This window comes from Cnephaeus nilssonii, assembly GCF_951640355.1.
Source record: "Cnephaeus nilssonii genome assembly, chromosome: 16".
NCBI lineage: Eukaryota > Metazoa > Chordata > Mammalia > Chiroptera > Vespertilionidae > Cnephaeus > Cnephaeus nilssonii.
The window spans coordinates 6275833-6291840 of NC_137087.1; the positions used below are offsets into that span (position 1 = coordinate 6275833).

Genomic DNA, 16008 nt, shown 5'->3' on the forward strand with positions numbered 1-16008 from the left:
AGAGGTAAATATTGACCAACGTGAGCCGGGTCGATGCTGCCTCCTGGGAAAATAAATCTTAGTTTAACTAAAACCTGCAGGCGAGGCCTGGACCGCTGCTCAGACAGAGGCATCTCCGGTCAGCGCCTCCCAATTGTGCTTTGTAGTAACTGAAAACCAGTTTCCAAATTCACTTGCTTCTTGTTGGTAAAGAAAATGTTAAGTCTTTTCATATCGTAAATGATCAGGGGACAGTTTGGAATTTAAACCACTATTATTGGGAGCACTTCCATAAAACAAAGAATCTTTCTGAAGTTCAACAGAACTGCCCAGGACTTACTTCCCGTGAAAAATCTCCAAGTAAACACACAAACAAAAAAGTCAACAAGGAAACCTGTGGTCGGGACCAGCGCCAGCTCTGAAAACGCTGTGGAGGCCACGGTTTAAAAGTGGCCCGAACTGCCGAGGCTGCATCCCGTGCCCAACAGGCAGGTGTACAGCTGGTGTTTATGTAACGGATCAATGGACGGTGGGGACCCCCTGGTGTGGACAGCAGAAAGTGACCCACCCAAGACTGAGGATACGGCAAAGAGCGGTCCACGGGGCGGCCCTGTGGCCCCGGAGAGGGAGTCCTGCCCTGGGAGTCGCAGGAACTCACTTTCCTTAAACAGTGTGTCCTCACACGCAAATCCAGGGCAGGAGCAGGGCTCACTGTGAGGGTTAAATATGATGCCATGCAAAAAGCACTCTGGACAAACCCCCAGGTACGGCGGCAGAACGTCAGTAAGTAGCTGCTTCTGTTGTTACTGTGGGTGAGAGCTGAATAGAAACAGCCAGTCCTTAAGCGACTCAGAGAGGATGGAAGCTGGAGACATTTACAAGGCGCAGTCACTCTTGAGGTTGATAAATATCCGAATTAAGAATGAAAGAGCTGAAAGATACACGGATGCCCACACTGACCTGTAGTGGCCTGCGGAGCTGAGAAGCGAGTGAGCTCAGCTAGTCCATCTCGGGGAGACTGCGTCTCAGGGTGGGACGCGGGGTGCTCGCGGGCAGAGGGAGGACTGGCACAAGGGAAGGTGTTCCTTGTGTTCAGCCCGGCCCCGAAGGCCGACTGCGTGACCGAGATCTGCTGGAATCGGCGAAACCTCTGCCGCTGCACTCAGGGATGAGTGTGGTCAACAGAGCAGAACTGGTGAAGGGTTTTTGATGTGAACCAAGGGGACTCACACTGTCTGAGCCCACAATTCACTGCGGGCCAAAAGCTGCCTTTGGAAAACAGGTGAGCCAGCTTCTCCAACAGAAGGGGGACCCGGGCCCAGAGCGCCAAGGGTGGGGCAAGGCTGAGCCACCAAGACCCAGACTCCACTCAGAGGCAAACCCTCCAAGGAGCTGGTTCACACTTTACGTTCCAGTTCAGGACCCAGGTTCAAGTCTGCCTGTCACCCGCCTCTCACTGTCCGCACGGGCAAAAGCGGAAGGCAGGGCCGACTGCGCAGAGCTGGCGTCAGCGTCACTGACACTCCCACCTGCTGGCCGCTGGCTGGGCGTGGGCACCAGCCCCGGCCACAGGCATGCTCCCTGCCTGCGCAGACTTTGCATTCTGGTAGGAGAGAGGCAATGAACAGGTAAATGTACGTTTGTGAGGGCGCCTCTGACGGGGCGAGCCATCAGCGGTGGCGTGTTTTACACAGGATCTCCAAAAGCTTCTGCACTGAGGTGTGTGTGAACAGAGACTCGAGGGGGTGAGTGATGAGCCACAGGCGGAGGGTGGGCAGGAAGAGTGGAGAGCGGCTGCAAAGGCCCGTGCAGACCTTCTGGGTGTTTAGGGACCAGCAGGGAGGCCAATGTGGCCGGAGGGGAGGGGGGAGGGGGAGGTAGTAAAATTATGTCCGAGAGGTAATGGGGTCCAGACCGCGTAGGGCCGTGTGTCTGACCAACACGGCAGCCTCCAGCCACATGCGGCTCCTCAGCGCCTGAAGCGTGGCTCTGCCCTGAGGTGCAGCACGTGGAACACTGGATTCTGAAGATTTAGGAGCACAAAAGCCTGTCAAATGTTTCATTAGTAAACTTATATTGATTATATGTTTGAGTGATCATATTTTTGAGATATTGGGTTAAATAAGCCATATTATTAAAATTGGTTTCATCTGCTTCTTTTCACGTCCTTACTCTCGCCACTAGAACATGTGAATTACATATGTGGCTTACATGACATAGGGTTGTAGGTCAGGTAGGAGTTGGGCGTTTATCTTGAGCAGCATGTGATGTAAATGAGTATGCACATATCACACTTAGCATGTTTCCAGAGCATAGTGGGAACGTTTATGAACTAGATTTCCCTCAAGACAAATCGCTCAACTGTAAAGGCAAATGGAGATGAGGGGGAAGACACTGAACTCCAGAAAGTAAAGGCTAAGTTTAAACAGTTGTTTACAATGTAGTGCTAAGACGAATGAAACTAGCAAGCAAAGATTACTGAAATCTAAAACCAAGTAAATAAAAAAGAATCTGACAAACAGATACAACTGGATTGTTCCTAAATTCCAAATGGCTCAGCGAAAAACAGGCATAAAGATGCAAGTATTCCGTGTTAGCCTCCTGGTCCAGTGAACTGCTCCATGCCTTCCGCCTGCGTCGCCGTGACGCCAGTGAGGCGAATCGTTTTCACGAGCTTATGGTATGTGTACCTCTTCTTATGACACGCACGTTTCTGACTCTCCCGTGTTTTGTGACGCTGTCACTTCTTGCTTCATTGGTGTCATGTACTCTAGACAGTCCTTTGTCAGACGTACGGAGGACAGATACGCCCGCCCAGTCTCTGGCCTGTCTTTTCACTCTTGCATTCACAGCTTTAATCAGAATAGACCTTCTAAATTCCAACATAATCCAAATGTTCCCATCTTTTCTTTTATGTCTTGTCTAACAAACCTGTGCCTACCCCGACGTTCAGGAGATATGCTGTCTTTAGGAAGCTCTATTTTTCCTTGTTCCTTCAGTCTCTGCTCCTTCTCTAGTCTTGTGTGTGGTGTGAGGTAGGGGCTCTGGATCTCCGTGGTTTAGAGGGTCCAAGAGGCCCATTACCTCACACCACACTGTGATGCCACTTCTGTAATCAATCAGTGAGGACAAACATGTAGATCGGCTTGGAGTTCTTGATTCTGCTCCGTTGGTCTATTTGTCTACCTTTGTGCTATCACCATACTAAATTACTGCGCTCTAATGTAAATCTTTGGAGTTGGTATTAACTTCTGTGTCCTTTTCCTTCAAGAATAGCTTGGCCCTTGGCAGCTCATACACATTTCAGAATAGCTTTGCCAGTTTCTCTCCCTCTCTCTCCTGCACAACCCATGAACAATAATAAGCAACAGTATGATTAGAAATGAAGACCATAAAATACCCAACACCAACACTGATATAAAGAAATTAGTGAATAAATACATGAGGGAAGGGGTCCATCTGCTCCTTACAAAAGAATTTCAAATAGTAAATGCGGACAGATTGCGGAAAATAGCAAATCACCATTAACACACCATAGCAACATCCACCAATGAATGCCAAAGGTAGTGGGCCAAGTTTAAGGGGCAACAGAATATCTGCATAGCCTTGACAGATCTCCCCTAAAATATTTACTTATTTTAAATTTTATTGATTGTTTGATTTTAGAGAGAGAAAAAGAGCGAGAGAAACATCGATTTGTTGTCTCACTGATTTATGCATTCATTGGTCGCTTCTTGTATGTGCCCTGACCAGGGACTGAACCCACAACCTTGCGCATCAGGACCTGAACTACCAGACAGGACAGAATATTAACTACTGTGGTGGTTTTGACAGGTTACAAATTCTTGCGGCTGCTCCCTCAGGAGGCGGAGCTTAACTCCCCTCCCTTGAGTGTGAACTGGACCGAGAGTGGATTCTAACAGGCCACGGAACAGGAAAACAGTAACTCGACACTGAAGAGGCCTGCAGACAGCAGGGTAAGCAGGTGACTAAGAGTCATCCCCCGTGAGTAAGATGCAGTGGCATCATGCTCCTCCCGGCTGTTCTTCCCCAAATCTACAACCCATTCCAGTCAGAGGAGCTCAGAGAAACACAAATCAAGGGTCACTCTGAGCAGTGGTAACTGGCTACTGCTCTTCAGAACTCTGGAGGCCATGGGCAGACAGGACAGGGCAGGGACTCCTGAAAAAGGCGAGGGGCATGGCGACCCAGTGCAGTGCCTCTCGGGCTCGGGTCCTGGGAGACAGCGATGAGGCACTGCTGGCGACACCATCTTTTAAGTTCTTCACTGTGGTTACGGCTACATTTATACAAGCAGGTCCACTTCCTACTTACATATTCCTGAGGGTGACTTTTTTCTTCTCCTGAGAAAAGCAGCACTTATGGCAGTAATGGGCAACCTTTTGAGCTTGGTGTGTCAAACTTCGCCAAAAAACTGAGCATAACTCGGGTAGTGTGTCACTTTGAGGAAAAAACGAACTCCAAGACTCTAGTCGCAAATGTTTCATCCTCAGGAGCAGCAAATGTTTCATCCTCGGCATGCGGCCGCGTGTCATCAGAAATGGCTACGCGAGTCAGTGCTGACATGCCTGTCATAGGTTCGCCATCACTGACTTATGGTGAGAACTGCACTTGGATTGCAGAGAAGCCGAGAGGGGACTAGGCAGGTAGGGGAGCAGCGCCAGGGCTGGTGAGCAGGCATAGTGCCCCCGCCTGGGCCCAGCAACCACACCTGGGCACAGCACCCCCACCCGGGCACAGCGCCCCACACCTGGGCACAGCAACCCCGCCCGAGCACAGCACCCCCACCCGGGCACATCAAGCCCGAGCACAGCGCCCCCACCCTGGCACAGCGCCCCCGCCCAGGCACAGCACCAGGACTCGCCACAGGCTTCAGGTCAACAAGGAACCACTGGGCCTGAAGTGTGTGCAAGGCTTGGGGACAAGGAGCCAGCACTGAGTCACTCACCAGGGCGTCTCTCCTTTGTGGTTTCAGCAGCTTCAGCTTGTGGGGCGTGGTGGCGGTGGGTGCTGTGGGAGTAAGTCAGCATTCAGCTTGTGATTCCTCCCGGGGTCTCCACACCCACACACCAGGAGCATCACAGAAGCCCTCTGTGGACTCCTGGACTCCGCCCACCCCGTGGAGAACTCTGGGTTGGGATCGGGATACCAGTGAGTGGCCCTTCTAGGCTTTGGACATGTCCATCTCTCCCCTCATCCGGTCCCATAAAACACTGCCTCTACAGAGAGGTCAGGTGGTCAGGGAGAAAGGAGGGGCAGGCCAAGGCTGCGCTTGTACCGGCCCTGCGGGCCTGCTGCACACCAACGCTGACAGCAGCTCTCACTGGTCACCAGGGAGGGTGGAAACTGAGGAAGAAACTGAGGCCTTCCCCAAGGTCATGTAACTAGTTTATGGATGATTTGAGGCTTGACCTTGGCCTTGAAAATCAGACACACCTCACTTCAAAGCCAGACTCTACTACGTGGCTCTCGGGTCACTTCCACCTTTCCTCAGGAGGGCACCCTCTGCGCTGACTGAATGGGACATGCAGCAGCTCACTGTCGCCGAGGCAGGGCTCTCTGCCCCCTCCCCCATCCTCACTCCTATGCCTCGCAGGCGCATGCCCCTCGGCCTCTCTGCTTCCGGTGACGGCTCAGCGCCAGCCCAGGGCTCCGAGTGTCCCTAGAGAACACCCTGGGACCCCAACTGAGGGACAAAATGTATCTTGCCTCGTTTTTAAATGGTTCACCGGGCAATCCTAGTCCTTCCAACTACATTTCCAATTCCTTGAAGTATGAACTTCTCTTGAATTGGCCAGTTATTTCCTCTCCTCCAGAAATACCCATCCTCCTCATTTATGTTCCTCTCAGTCACAACTGGAATCCAAGAATAACCTTCCTTTTATTCTCAGAACAAGTCCAAAGTATGTTACCTGCCTGGCTTACGTCTTTAAAACCATCACAGGGCCTCTTTCCCTCGAGTGAACAAGAAGATGTGACCCCCCCCCCTTGCCCCTCCCCACTGTGTGCAGAGCAGGCTGGTAGTTGGAAGTGAAATCCACTGTGGAGTCAGTCTGTGGATGTTAACCTCCCCGCTCCCAGCTAAAGCCATGCTGGCCCAATGGACCTCCCCATCCCACCCCAGGGATGGGGCTCAGTTGTGCCCAGAATCTCGGTGGGGTTCTCTGGACCGTATGATCACAGATGTCATGTCCTTCACCGTCTCCTCTCCCTGTCCTGATGCCACGTCACATGCCTGGCCCCCTGCCGGACCAGCCACGGGGCTTTCTGTGGGAAGGCACACCGCTGCCTACCTTTGGCGGGGACTTCGGGAGGAACGTCAGCCTTCTCCTTCCGCCTCTTGCCCTTCTTGGGCTGCAAGGGGGCCAAGCTGGTCACGCTGGTGACAGTCTCCCCTGAGCTGCAGAAGAAAAGGGTCCTGGTGAAGGCAAAGGCAGGCTGTTCCAGGGAAAGGGAGGAAGCAATAGTGTCCAGGCTCCCGGTGTACCCCGTCCTTAACACTGAACTGGGACCGGCTCTGCTCATCTCAGGGATGTCTGCAGGTCTGCCCTGGCCCTGGGCCAAGAAGGGACAATGGGATGAGCTAGTTAGTGACAATGTGTTGTTCAAAGTTCAGAAGTCCCTGGAGACACCGGGGCCAGCTTGTCGACCCTGCCTGTATGGCTTACAGCTGTATGGCTTACACCTGGTTCCACTGGCGGCACAGTCTGGCCTGGCTACATCACCAGCAGGGTATGAAGACATCCCTGGCAACTTCTGCCTGAGCTCCCGACGCCCTGCTCACAGCTGTGTGGTTCACAAGCTCAAACCCCAGCAGATCCTGGGCACGTGAGCAGGACCCTGGGAGTGGCCCTGGGGGTCCCGAGGGGCCCATCACTGTCCGTGCTCGCTCCTGCTGCGCTACCCGACCTTCAGGAGGCTGTGAGGTCACTCCGCGAGCTGTCTTCAATCACGGAGCGTCAGCTCCTTCCCAGGATCACCCAGTGACGGGCTGGTGAGCTGCTAACATCGTCACTCAGGGAAAGGCGTCATCTTGGCTTTCTGTGTAAGAAAGGCACGATGAGGGATGCTAAGTGCCTTCCCCTGAGTGTCGTTGTCAGTGAGCAGCCAACCAAAAGCTGTGAACGACTGTCCTGGCGTGAAGTCTGTTCCTATGATACACGTGGGGAGGAGTCCACAGGCTTTCTGGAATGGCCTTCAATGCATCCTATTGGCTCTAGCCACCCCGAGGGCAGCCCCTCTCAGAAGCTCTGGTCTTTGGCCGCATTGCCCAGCTGGGGAGGCACAGTTACTATGACGGCTCTCTTCCTAACACATAAAGGATTTCTAGAAATCCATAGAATATGGCCGACTGCTAATAATCAGAATGAATGAAGGTGGTAAATAGTTTCACAGGTAAGAGGAAAGGCTCCTACATGAAAACATGCTAAAACTCATGAAAGGGCCTGGCCAGCGTGGTTCAGTGGTTGAGCATCGACCTATGGACCAGGAGGTCACCATTCCGTTCCTGGTCAGGGCACATGCCCCTGTTGTGGGCTCTACCCCAGTGTGGGGGGTGCAAGAGGCAGCCGATCAATGATTCTCTCACATCACTGATTCAATATCTCTCTCTCCCTTCCTCTCTGAAACCAATAAAAACATACTTTTAAAAAATAAAAGTAAAACTCATGAAAGGAACCCAAATGAAAATGTAGTGCACTCCCTTGCTCCACATATCAGAATAGCAATCATCAAACTTTAGGCAAAGCAGTTTTGGTCAGGGGGTAGGAGTCAGGCGCTCAGAAGCACAGCTGGTGCGAGTGAAACCCTTCCTGGTGGGAAACACTTGCAAGTCAGAATAACGTGGACTCCCAGGGTTACAGAGGCTTCTACTTTCTTTCTTTCTTTTTTTTTTTTTCAGTATATGGGGATCGAGCTCGCAACCTGGGCAAGTGCTCGGGACCCGTCAGTCCACAGGCCGATGCTCTGTCTGCTGAGCCAACCGGCTAGGGCAAGGCTTCTACTTCTTGACCTGGCAATTTCACCTCCAGGAATTTATTCTGTGGCTATTCTTGCACATGTATGAAAATGTATGTATGCATTACAGTCCTGTTGGTAACAGCAACAGATGGAAAACAACCCAACTGTCCCTCAGCAAGGGACTAGCTGAGGAAACGCGGGGACTCCATAAATCCACACCTGGAGTCCCTGCAGCTGTAGGAGGAATGAAGACGCCAATGTGTACTGATAAGAAAAGATACAATGTTAAGTGAAAAAACCTAGGTGCTGGGAAATGTGTAAAATGTGATAATTTTTTAATACAAATAGGGGACAATAATAATATATATATTAGTATTTCCATATACATGCATAAAGAAACTCGACAAGTATTCATATGAATTTAAAAATAGTGGTTCCTTAGAATGGGGTGCTGAGGAATAAACAGAAGCAGGATAGGGAGAGGAATCACTATATATCTATCTAATAATAGGATAATATGCAAATTGGCCGGGACGCCATCACATAACGACAGATCAGCAGGCTGCTTACCCGCCCCCTCTGCTGGCCCGGAGACATGAGGCTCACGTCCCCAACACGGCAACGGGCCCTGGGATGTGAGGCTCGTGTCCCCCCCCTCCCCGCCCCCACCGCCCAGCAACAGGCCCGGACATGAGGCTCACATCCCAGACCCCTGTGCCGACCTGGAGACATGAGGCTCGTGTCCCCGCGCCCTGTGCCGACCTGGTGACATGATGCTCTCGTCCCTGCCCCCTGTGCTGGCCCGGGGGTCCGCAGGTACGTGGAGGTCTGCAGGCCTCCCCCAGCTCTGGCCTACCTCTTTGGGGCAATCCGTCGAGGAGCCCTGGATGGGTGGGCAGGGCCTACCTCTTTGGGGTGATGGATTGCAGGGCTCCCGCACTGTGACAGGGCACAGGCCAGACTGGGGGACCACCCCCCCGCCCCCCCACCCCGAGTGCACAAAATTTGTGCAAGGGGCTCAGCCCTCGCAGCCCCAGCTTTGTCTGGAACGTCGTCCAGTCTAATTAGCATATTACGCTTTTATTATTATAGACTAGAGGTGCGGTGCACGAAATTTGTGCACAAGGGAGGGGTCCCTCAGCCTGGCCTGCACCCTCTCACAATCTGGGACCCCTTGGGGGATGTCCGACTGCCGGATCCCTGCGGGATCGGGCCTAAACTGGCCATCAGACATCCCTCTTGCAATCCAGGGCCACTGGCTCCTAACCGCTCACCTGCCTGCCTGCCTGATCATCCCTAACCACTCACCTGCCTGCCTGATTGCCCCTAACTGCTCACCTGCCTGCCTGATCACCCCTAACCTCTCTGCCTTCCTGCCTGATCACACCTAACCCCTTTGCCTGCCTTCCGGATCACCCCTAACCACTCGCCTGCCTGCCTGATCACCTGTGGCTGGGGCCCAAGACCCAGGGCCCATCCGGCCCGAGAGTGGGCAGCAGGGGAGGGTAGCACGCTCCTGTCCCTGGAATTGTCTGGAAGAAGGAGTGCCAGTGCCCAAATGGAGGCGGGCAAGGGAGGGCCCACCTCACCCCGAGAGCTCAGGGCCAGGGAGCAGGAAAAGCAAGTGAGACAGCATAAACCGAGCTGCCCTGTGAAAGAAACCACAGCCCAGCCACAACCCCTTCCTAACTGGAGGCGAGAGGCCGCACGCTGAGCTGCCATGCTGAGCGCAGCCTCCCTCCCCCGGGGTCGTCCTCACTCCCTCGGGGTTGCCTGGGCTGCAGCATCTGCTCTCGGAGGGGCCCTCGCCCTCACACATCTAACCGTCACCCCTTTAGTCCAGGGCAACCTCTGGCCTCAGCATAGGAGCTGAGTCAAATGGTGCCTCAAGGGCTGTTTAATCTTCTTGCTGCTGCATGATGGGGGCGCTCCTCACCCCTGGCACAGCGCCTGTCCCAGGCTGCAGAGATTGGCGGGGTCTGACCAGACGCTGGGGATGCCAGGACTGTCCCAGGAAGCCCATGGGGAGCCGTGAGTGGGGCAGAGGGAGGTGGGCGCTCGTCCAGCCAGCATCGTCCAGGCCGGCGTCCCGGACCTTCTCCGCCTGATCCTGCGACTCCACAAAGGCCTTGGAAGTGGTTTAGCTGATCCTTTACCTTCAGGAGCGCCCACACGCCTCCTCCCTCCTGCCTGCACTCCAGATCGCACCCGAGAGCCCTGACCCTCGTCCCCGGGGGTGGGCCCTTCAGTTCCTTTCCCAGCTCGCGGTGCTCCCTTTGCCAAGGCTGCATGTGGCTCGCTCACTACCCCACGACCTTGAACCCTGCACCGGAAAGTGCAAAATGTCCACGGACGAAAGCTGGTCTCAGCAACTATGGTGGCAACTCACTGGCATCAACAATAACAGGTCCCCCCGGCCCCCGCCCCCGGCCCAGGTCCGCTGCCATTGATCAAGGCCAAGGGCTCAGGCAAACAAGGCAGATTTCCTGACATCGCACGCGGGCTCCAGGGCTCCTCCTGACACTGGAATACACGAGGCCAACAGATGCCACTTGCCAGGAGCTGCTTAAAGGGGCAGAACCTCACTTTCAAGGTGGATGAATGGTGCCACTCATTCCTGGTGACGCCCCTGAAATGTGTCTTACACATAGTGAACATTTAATGACCATCGCCTATTACTATCTTACCAATATTATTATTATAATATTATTATTATCATTATTCTGGAATCTTCTCTGAGACCTTGAATGCGGGGCCCAGACAGGCAGCTCTCTGCACTGAGCCAAAGCTGAGCCGGGGCACCCAGAAAGGACCAGCAGACCTTGGGGGTCACAATGTACTTCCTGCTGCCTCTGGCCTCTGACCTTTTTTTTTAGAGAGAGGAAGGGAACGGGATAGTGAGATAGAAACACTGATGAGAGAGAAACATCACTGGCTGCCTCCTGCACGCCCCCTACTGGGGATTCAGCCCACCACAGGGGCATGTGCCCTGACCGGGAATCAAACCACTGAGCACATGGGCTGGGCCAGCCTCTGACCCTTTTGAACAGCATCACAATAACTGCTCCCCTGGGAGGGATGGCCAAGTTGTCTCCCTGTCCACAGCCTGCCGTGGCCTCCGGGTTAGAGCTGTGCCGTCAGTCCCTGCCAGCTTCGGCATTCGGCACACAGGCCTTGCCAGTGGTGGTGTGTGTGACTTTAAAATCTCTGAGTGCTAACTGGCACGGCAGGGAGGTGCTTCACTAACATCCCGCAGCTCCACGCGGTGTCCTGGTCAGAAGAATAACGGCAGGGAGAGCGCAGGGGTTATCTGCCCAGAAGCTACCCTGACCCGCAGGGTTGAGGCCTCATGCCTTGGTGGTTGGAACCACCCCCTGCTCAGCACAACCTGACCCTCTAGACATAACAGTGAGGGCGACGATGACTCTGAGGCTGGGGGTGCATGGACCCGCCGCCTTTCCCCTCCCCTCCGAGGGGGCAGGCCCCGCCTCGGGGCGCATCGGCACCGGGACAGCACCGCCCGGGGAAGAGCCAGGAATGGAAGCCGCCCTGGACCTCCCATGGCAGCACCTCAGGCGCGCAGCTCTCCCTCCTGGGGAGACCTCCTGACTGTCCCCCGGAGCCCAAGGTTAGAAGCGGGACAGAGGACTGGCTGTTTCTCCAGGTTGGCATTGCGCTGGCTCTCTGGGGAGACTCTGCACCCTGCAGGCTCTGAGAGCAGTAGAGAGAAATCCCTGACATGCCCGGCGTGCAGGTGCAGCCACCAAGTGCCATCCTGAGGCGTCAGCCACAGCGTGCACCTCGCTGAGCCCTCAGGACAGCCCTGAGGGAGAGACGAAGGCCAGCTGGTGCCTGATTTGTGGAGGGAGACATCCCCAGAGAAGTGACACAAACCGACAGCAAATCCAGGCGGACTGTTCTCTATGTGACACCAGACGAGCGACCAGGCCCCTCAGGCCCGTCCTCCCCGCCTGGCCCCCTTGGGGCGGGGGAAGAAGAACACTGAGCTGGGATGGGATGGGGTGGGGTGGGGACAAGACGGCATCAGTGATGTCAGGGATGCAGGAGACGGGCCAGGAGACACACGCCTTGTCTGCTGACCTGTCCTCACCCCGCCACCTGGCTGCTGCGGTGAATGTGGACGGAGGGGAAGCCATCAGCAAACACGCAGGCGAAAAACAACCCAACAACAGCCACAACCACGGCGGGGTGTCGGCAAATCATCTGTGACCAGAGCCCATTGGGCTTTCAAAGTCCGGGATGCAGGGCGGTGGCAGCCCTCCCCTCCCCCCCACCCCCACCCACAGCCGCGCCCTTCCCGCTGCTCCCTATGCGGCCCGCCTTCCTGCAGCACCTCCTCCTGGCTCATGTGTGTGATGACTTACACGGCGCCCAGCTTCCATGTGCCCCTGGGACCGCGTCGGCTCTGCGGCCAGGTGGCCTGGGCGGGCATCCTGGCTGCCCCACGCTTCCCTGGGAGGGCAGCTCAGCATCATCCACTCTCATGTCAGTTCTCATTTATCGAACGGGCCCAGCCCAGCACCCACTCACGGGCTTGTGGGAAGTGAAGGTGGTGCATGTCCGTGCTCGGCACTGTGGCCCGAACGTGGATGGAATAAAAGTGAGGCTCGGTTACTGTTGCTAATGGACTGCCATCCCCGGGCACCCGCCCCTGCCGCCCTCCGCCTCTCCTCCCTGCTGCTCTCTCGAACCTCCAGGCTCTTCACTCCCAGGAGCCATCCCTCCAGCCCCGGCCTTTTCCCTGCTCTGCCTTTCTCCCTGCTTCTGCATCTGCCCGCGCCAGTCCTCTTCTCCTGGGACACTCATCCTTCCTGCTGGGCCCACAGCTCCCCCAGCAGGCCTCCCGTCACCCCAGACCCCTAGACCGTTAGGGGCACCTCCTCTGGGCGCCGTGACCGCTCTGTGGGCCTCCCAAGGTGCTGCCATAACGTTGCCTCTCTGGGTCTCCCATTTGACACAGACCTCAAGGGCCTGGGCCGTGTTATCCGGTCCTTGCTCTGCGGCCTTACAAGCGTCCTGTGCAGAAGACTCACTCGTAAGTACTGACTGAGTGATAACAGAGCCACCTGCATGGACCTCAGCATTCACCAGGCACTAACTCATTTAATCCTTCCAGCAGCGCTATGTGCTAGGCCAGTGGTCGGCAAACTCATTAGTCAGCAGAGCCAAATATCAACAGTACAGCGATTGAAATTTCCTTTGAGAGCCAAATTTTTTAAACTTAAACTTCTTCTAACGCCACTTCTCCAAAATAGACTCACCCAGGCCGTGGTATTTTGTGGAAGAGCCATACTCAAGGGGCCAAAGAGCCGCATGTGGCTTGCGAGCCGCAGTTTGCCGACCACGGTGCTAGGGCATCATCATCCCATCTTATCAGAGACACTGACAAACTGCTCAAAGGCACACAGCAACCAGTGGCAGCGCCGGACTCCGCGCAGGCAGCTGGCCCCAGCGCCTCGACAACCACAGCAGATGCCTTTCAGGGAAGGAGTGAGTCACTCAGTGCTGCACCAACAGAGCAGGGCGTTACACATCTACCGTCAGGGCACACAGCTTTGGATTCTTTTTGCAATTGTAAGCCTGCTTCCATTCTAAGATCCTGAGTGAATCATTTGTTAATTAGATCCCATACTTGGATTGCTGGGGTATGTTTAAAAATATGCAATGGTTCAGAAAAGACGGCAGAATGCTTCAAACTGAGCTCGAAAGCAGAGAAGTTGTCCTGTGACTTACCCAACACATGGAGTCTCTGCCCATGTGGGTGAGGAAGTGGGCACCAGAAGCATGCAGAAGGCTTGCCTACTTCAGCTGTAGCTGCCATCGGCACGGGTAACATAGTGTAATGTCTCCCATTTGCAAATACTTTGTCATCGCAAACTCAGAAGAGAGGTCAAACTAAGGGTCAGGAAATGCCCCAGCTGGGGACCGCCTCGTCCGTGCCCTCGTCCATTCTCGCTCAACTGGCTTGCACATGACCTACAGGAAGGAAGGCATCTGAACCCACTCGTGTGAGGAGGGTGGGGGCCATCACAGCTGCATGCACGTGGTGCACTGTGTTCAAGCTGCTCCGCTGGGCGGCGGAGGACGTCACAGGCCGCTGCTCAGAGCCGCTTCCCTGGGAGGCGGTGTCCGCCTGGGCCGCTCTGCTCCAGGACACCTGGCCGTGGGATAAAGCACTTCCCATCCTGAAGGTCAGGGCAACTTCCGACTTCATGGGTGACACAAACTCAGGATGAGACTTGTTTTCTTTCCCTTGACTTCTCTCAACAAGCCATGGAATTCTCTAGAGCCTCCGGGTTCTGGCCCAGGCACTTGACAAGGCCCCACCAGCGACTGCAGGCTCCAGCCAGCATGCGGCCCCTTCCTGCGGGTCCCTCCCCGGCACCTTGCCCTGGTCCTGTGCTCTCTGCATTCTTCCTTCGGAGGAGTGGTTAGAGGACCGAGAAGGACCTTTGTCTGGATCAAACCTTGAGACGCCCGGGTCCCCGCTGCCCACTGCCACAGCTCAGATGGCAGAACCAGGATCTGGAGCCGCTGGCCGGACAGGGATGGGAGCACACAGCCGAGGCACAGCCTGACTGTCACAGTGAGGTGCCGTGACAAGCACCTGGGCTGCATCTAGCCAAATCAGCATGAGGCTCTGACCAGGTTCTCATCTACGCGGACAACGGACGTCAGCACAGCCCGTTTCCAGGTTTGCGGGAGCAGGGCTGGCCCCTTCAGGGTTCGGGGTGCAGTGGAGTTCAGGCAGGCTTTCCAGGGGCAGGTAGGGCTGTGGGCTGGCCCCTTCAGGGTTCGGGGTGCAGTGGAGTTCAGGCAGGCTTTCCAGGGGCAGGTAGGGCTGTGGGCTGGCCCAACAGAAGTCAGGCCCACGGGGAGAGCTCAACTCAGGCCCCCAACCAGTCCTGCTGACGGCACCAGCTGGTTGAGGGGACAGCATTTAGGGACTGCGGTCAGACCTGACCTCTAGTAGGAATCCCAAACCCCAATGCCGGCAGGCTGGGATAATGCCCTCCCTGTACTTCTAGCCTCGGTCAGCACCAGCTCAGAACGGGGCAAGTGACGGAGAGGGCCTGGGAGGGGAGGGGAGCGGCCTGAGCCCCTGGCACCGCGTGGTAACGTGGGAAGGCCAGACAGGGATCTCAGCATCCCCAGGAACTTGCAGGCTGCTCTCCAGCCTCTGGCCGTCCAGCCACAACCCCCCACATCTCCAACGCCGGTCCTTGAGGCCCGATGGGGCATATGCTCTAAAAAGAAACACGTAGCTTTCTTGAGGTGTAATTTACTTACCATAAAGTTGACTGATCACAAGTGTACAATTCAATCATTTTAGTGTACTTATAAAGTTGTGCAATCATCACTACAGTTTTAGGACCTGCGGTCAATCCCCAAAGTTCCCTCTAATTTACAGTTAATCCTTATTCCTACCTTCAGCACTAAGCAACTACTAATCCACTTTCTGTCTCCACAGAGTTACCTTTTCTGGGCATTTCAAACAAATAGAATCGTACAATATGTAATTTTTTGCATTTGAGTTCTCTCACTTAGCTTAATGTTTTTGAGGCCCATGCATGTTGTAGCACACATCAGCAGTTGTTCCTTGGATGAATGTACTAAATTGTGTTTACCTCTACACCAGTGGATCCATATATTTAGGTTTTCCCAGCTTCCGTTACTATGAATACAGCAGCTATGAACAGCCGCATGGATGTCTTTTTGTAGACACATGCTTTCCTTTCTCTTGGGGTAGATTCCTACGAGTGGAATTGCTGGGTCATTTGGTAAGTTTATGTTTACTGTTTTATGAAACCACCAAACTGTTTGTCAAGTGGCTACACCACTTATCATTCCCACCACTTAGCAGTCCACAGGGTCCCAGCCTTCCCCGTCCCTGCCAAGACGCGACACCGCTGACTTTTCTACGACAGCCATTGCCGTGGGTGCGTAGCGGCATCACATGTGGGTTGGTTTGCATTTCTCTGGTGGCTAATGATATTGAACATATTTTCACAGACTTGTTAGTCATTT

General features: G+C 54.7%; 1 protein-coding gene across 3 annotated transcripts in view; it reads right to left on the reverse strand.

Moving 5' to 3' along the window:
- VSTM4 (V-set and transmembrane domain containing 4) overlaps positions 1–16008 on the reverse strand; it is a 95028-nt gene that overhangs the window by 22480 nt on the left and 56540 nt on the right. For all 3 annotated transcript variants that reach the window (XM_079793517.1, XM_079793518.1, XM_079793516.1), the window contains exons 6-7: positions 6294–6400; positions 4949–5010 (exon numbers count right to left, since the gene is read on the reverse strand). In XM_079793517.1, coding sequence (XP_079649643.1) covers positions 4949–5010; positions 6294–6400 — 169 coding nt within the window. The remainder of the gene's footprint in view (positions 1–4948; positions 5011–6293; positions 6401–16008) is intronic.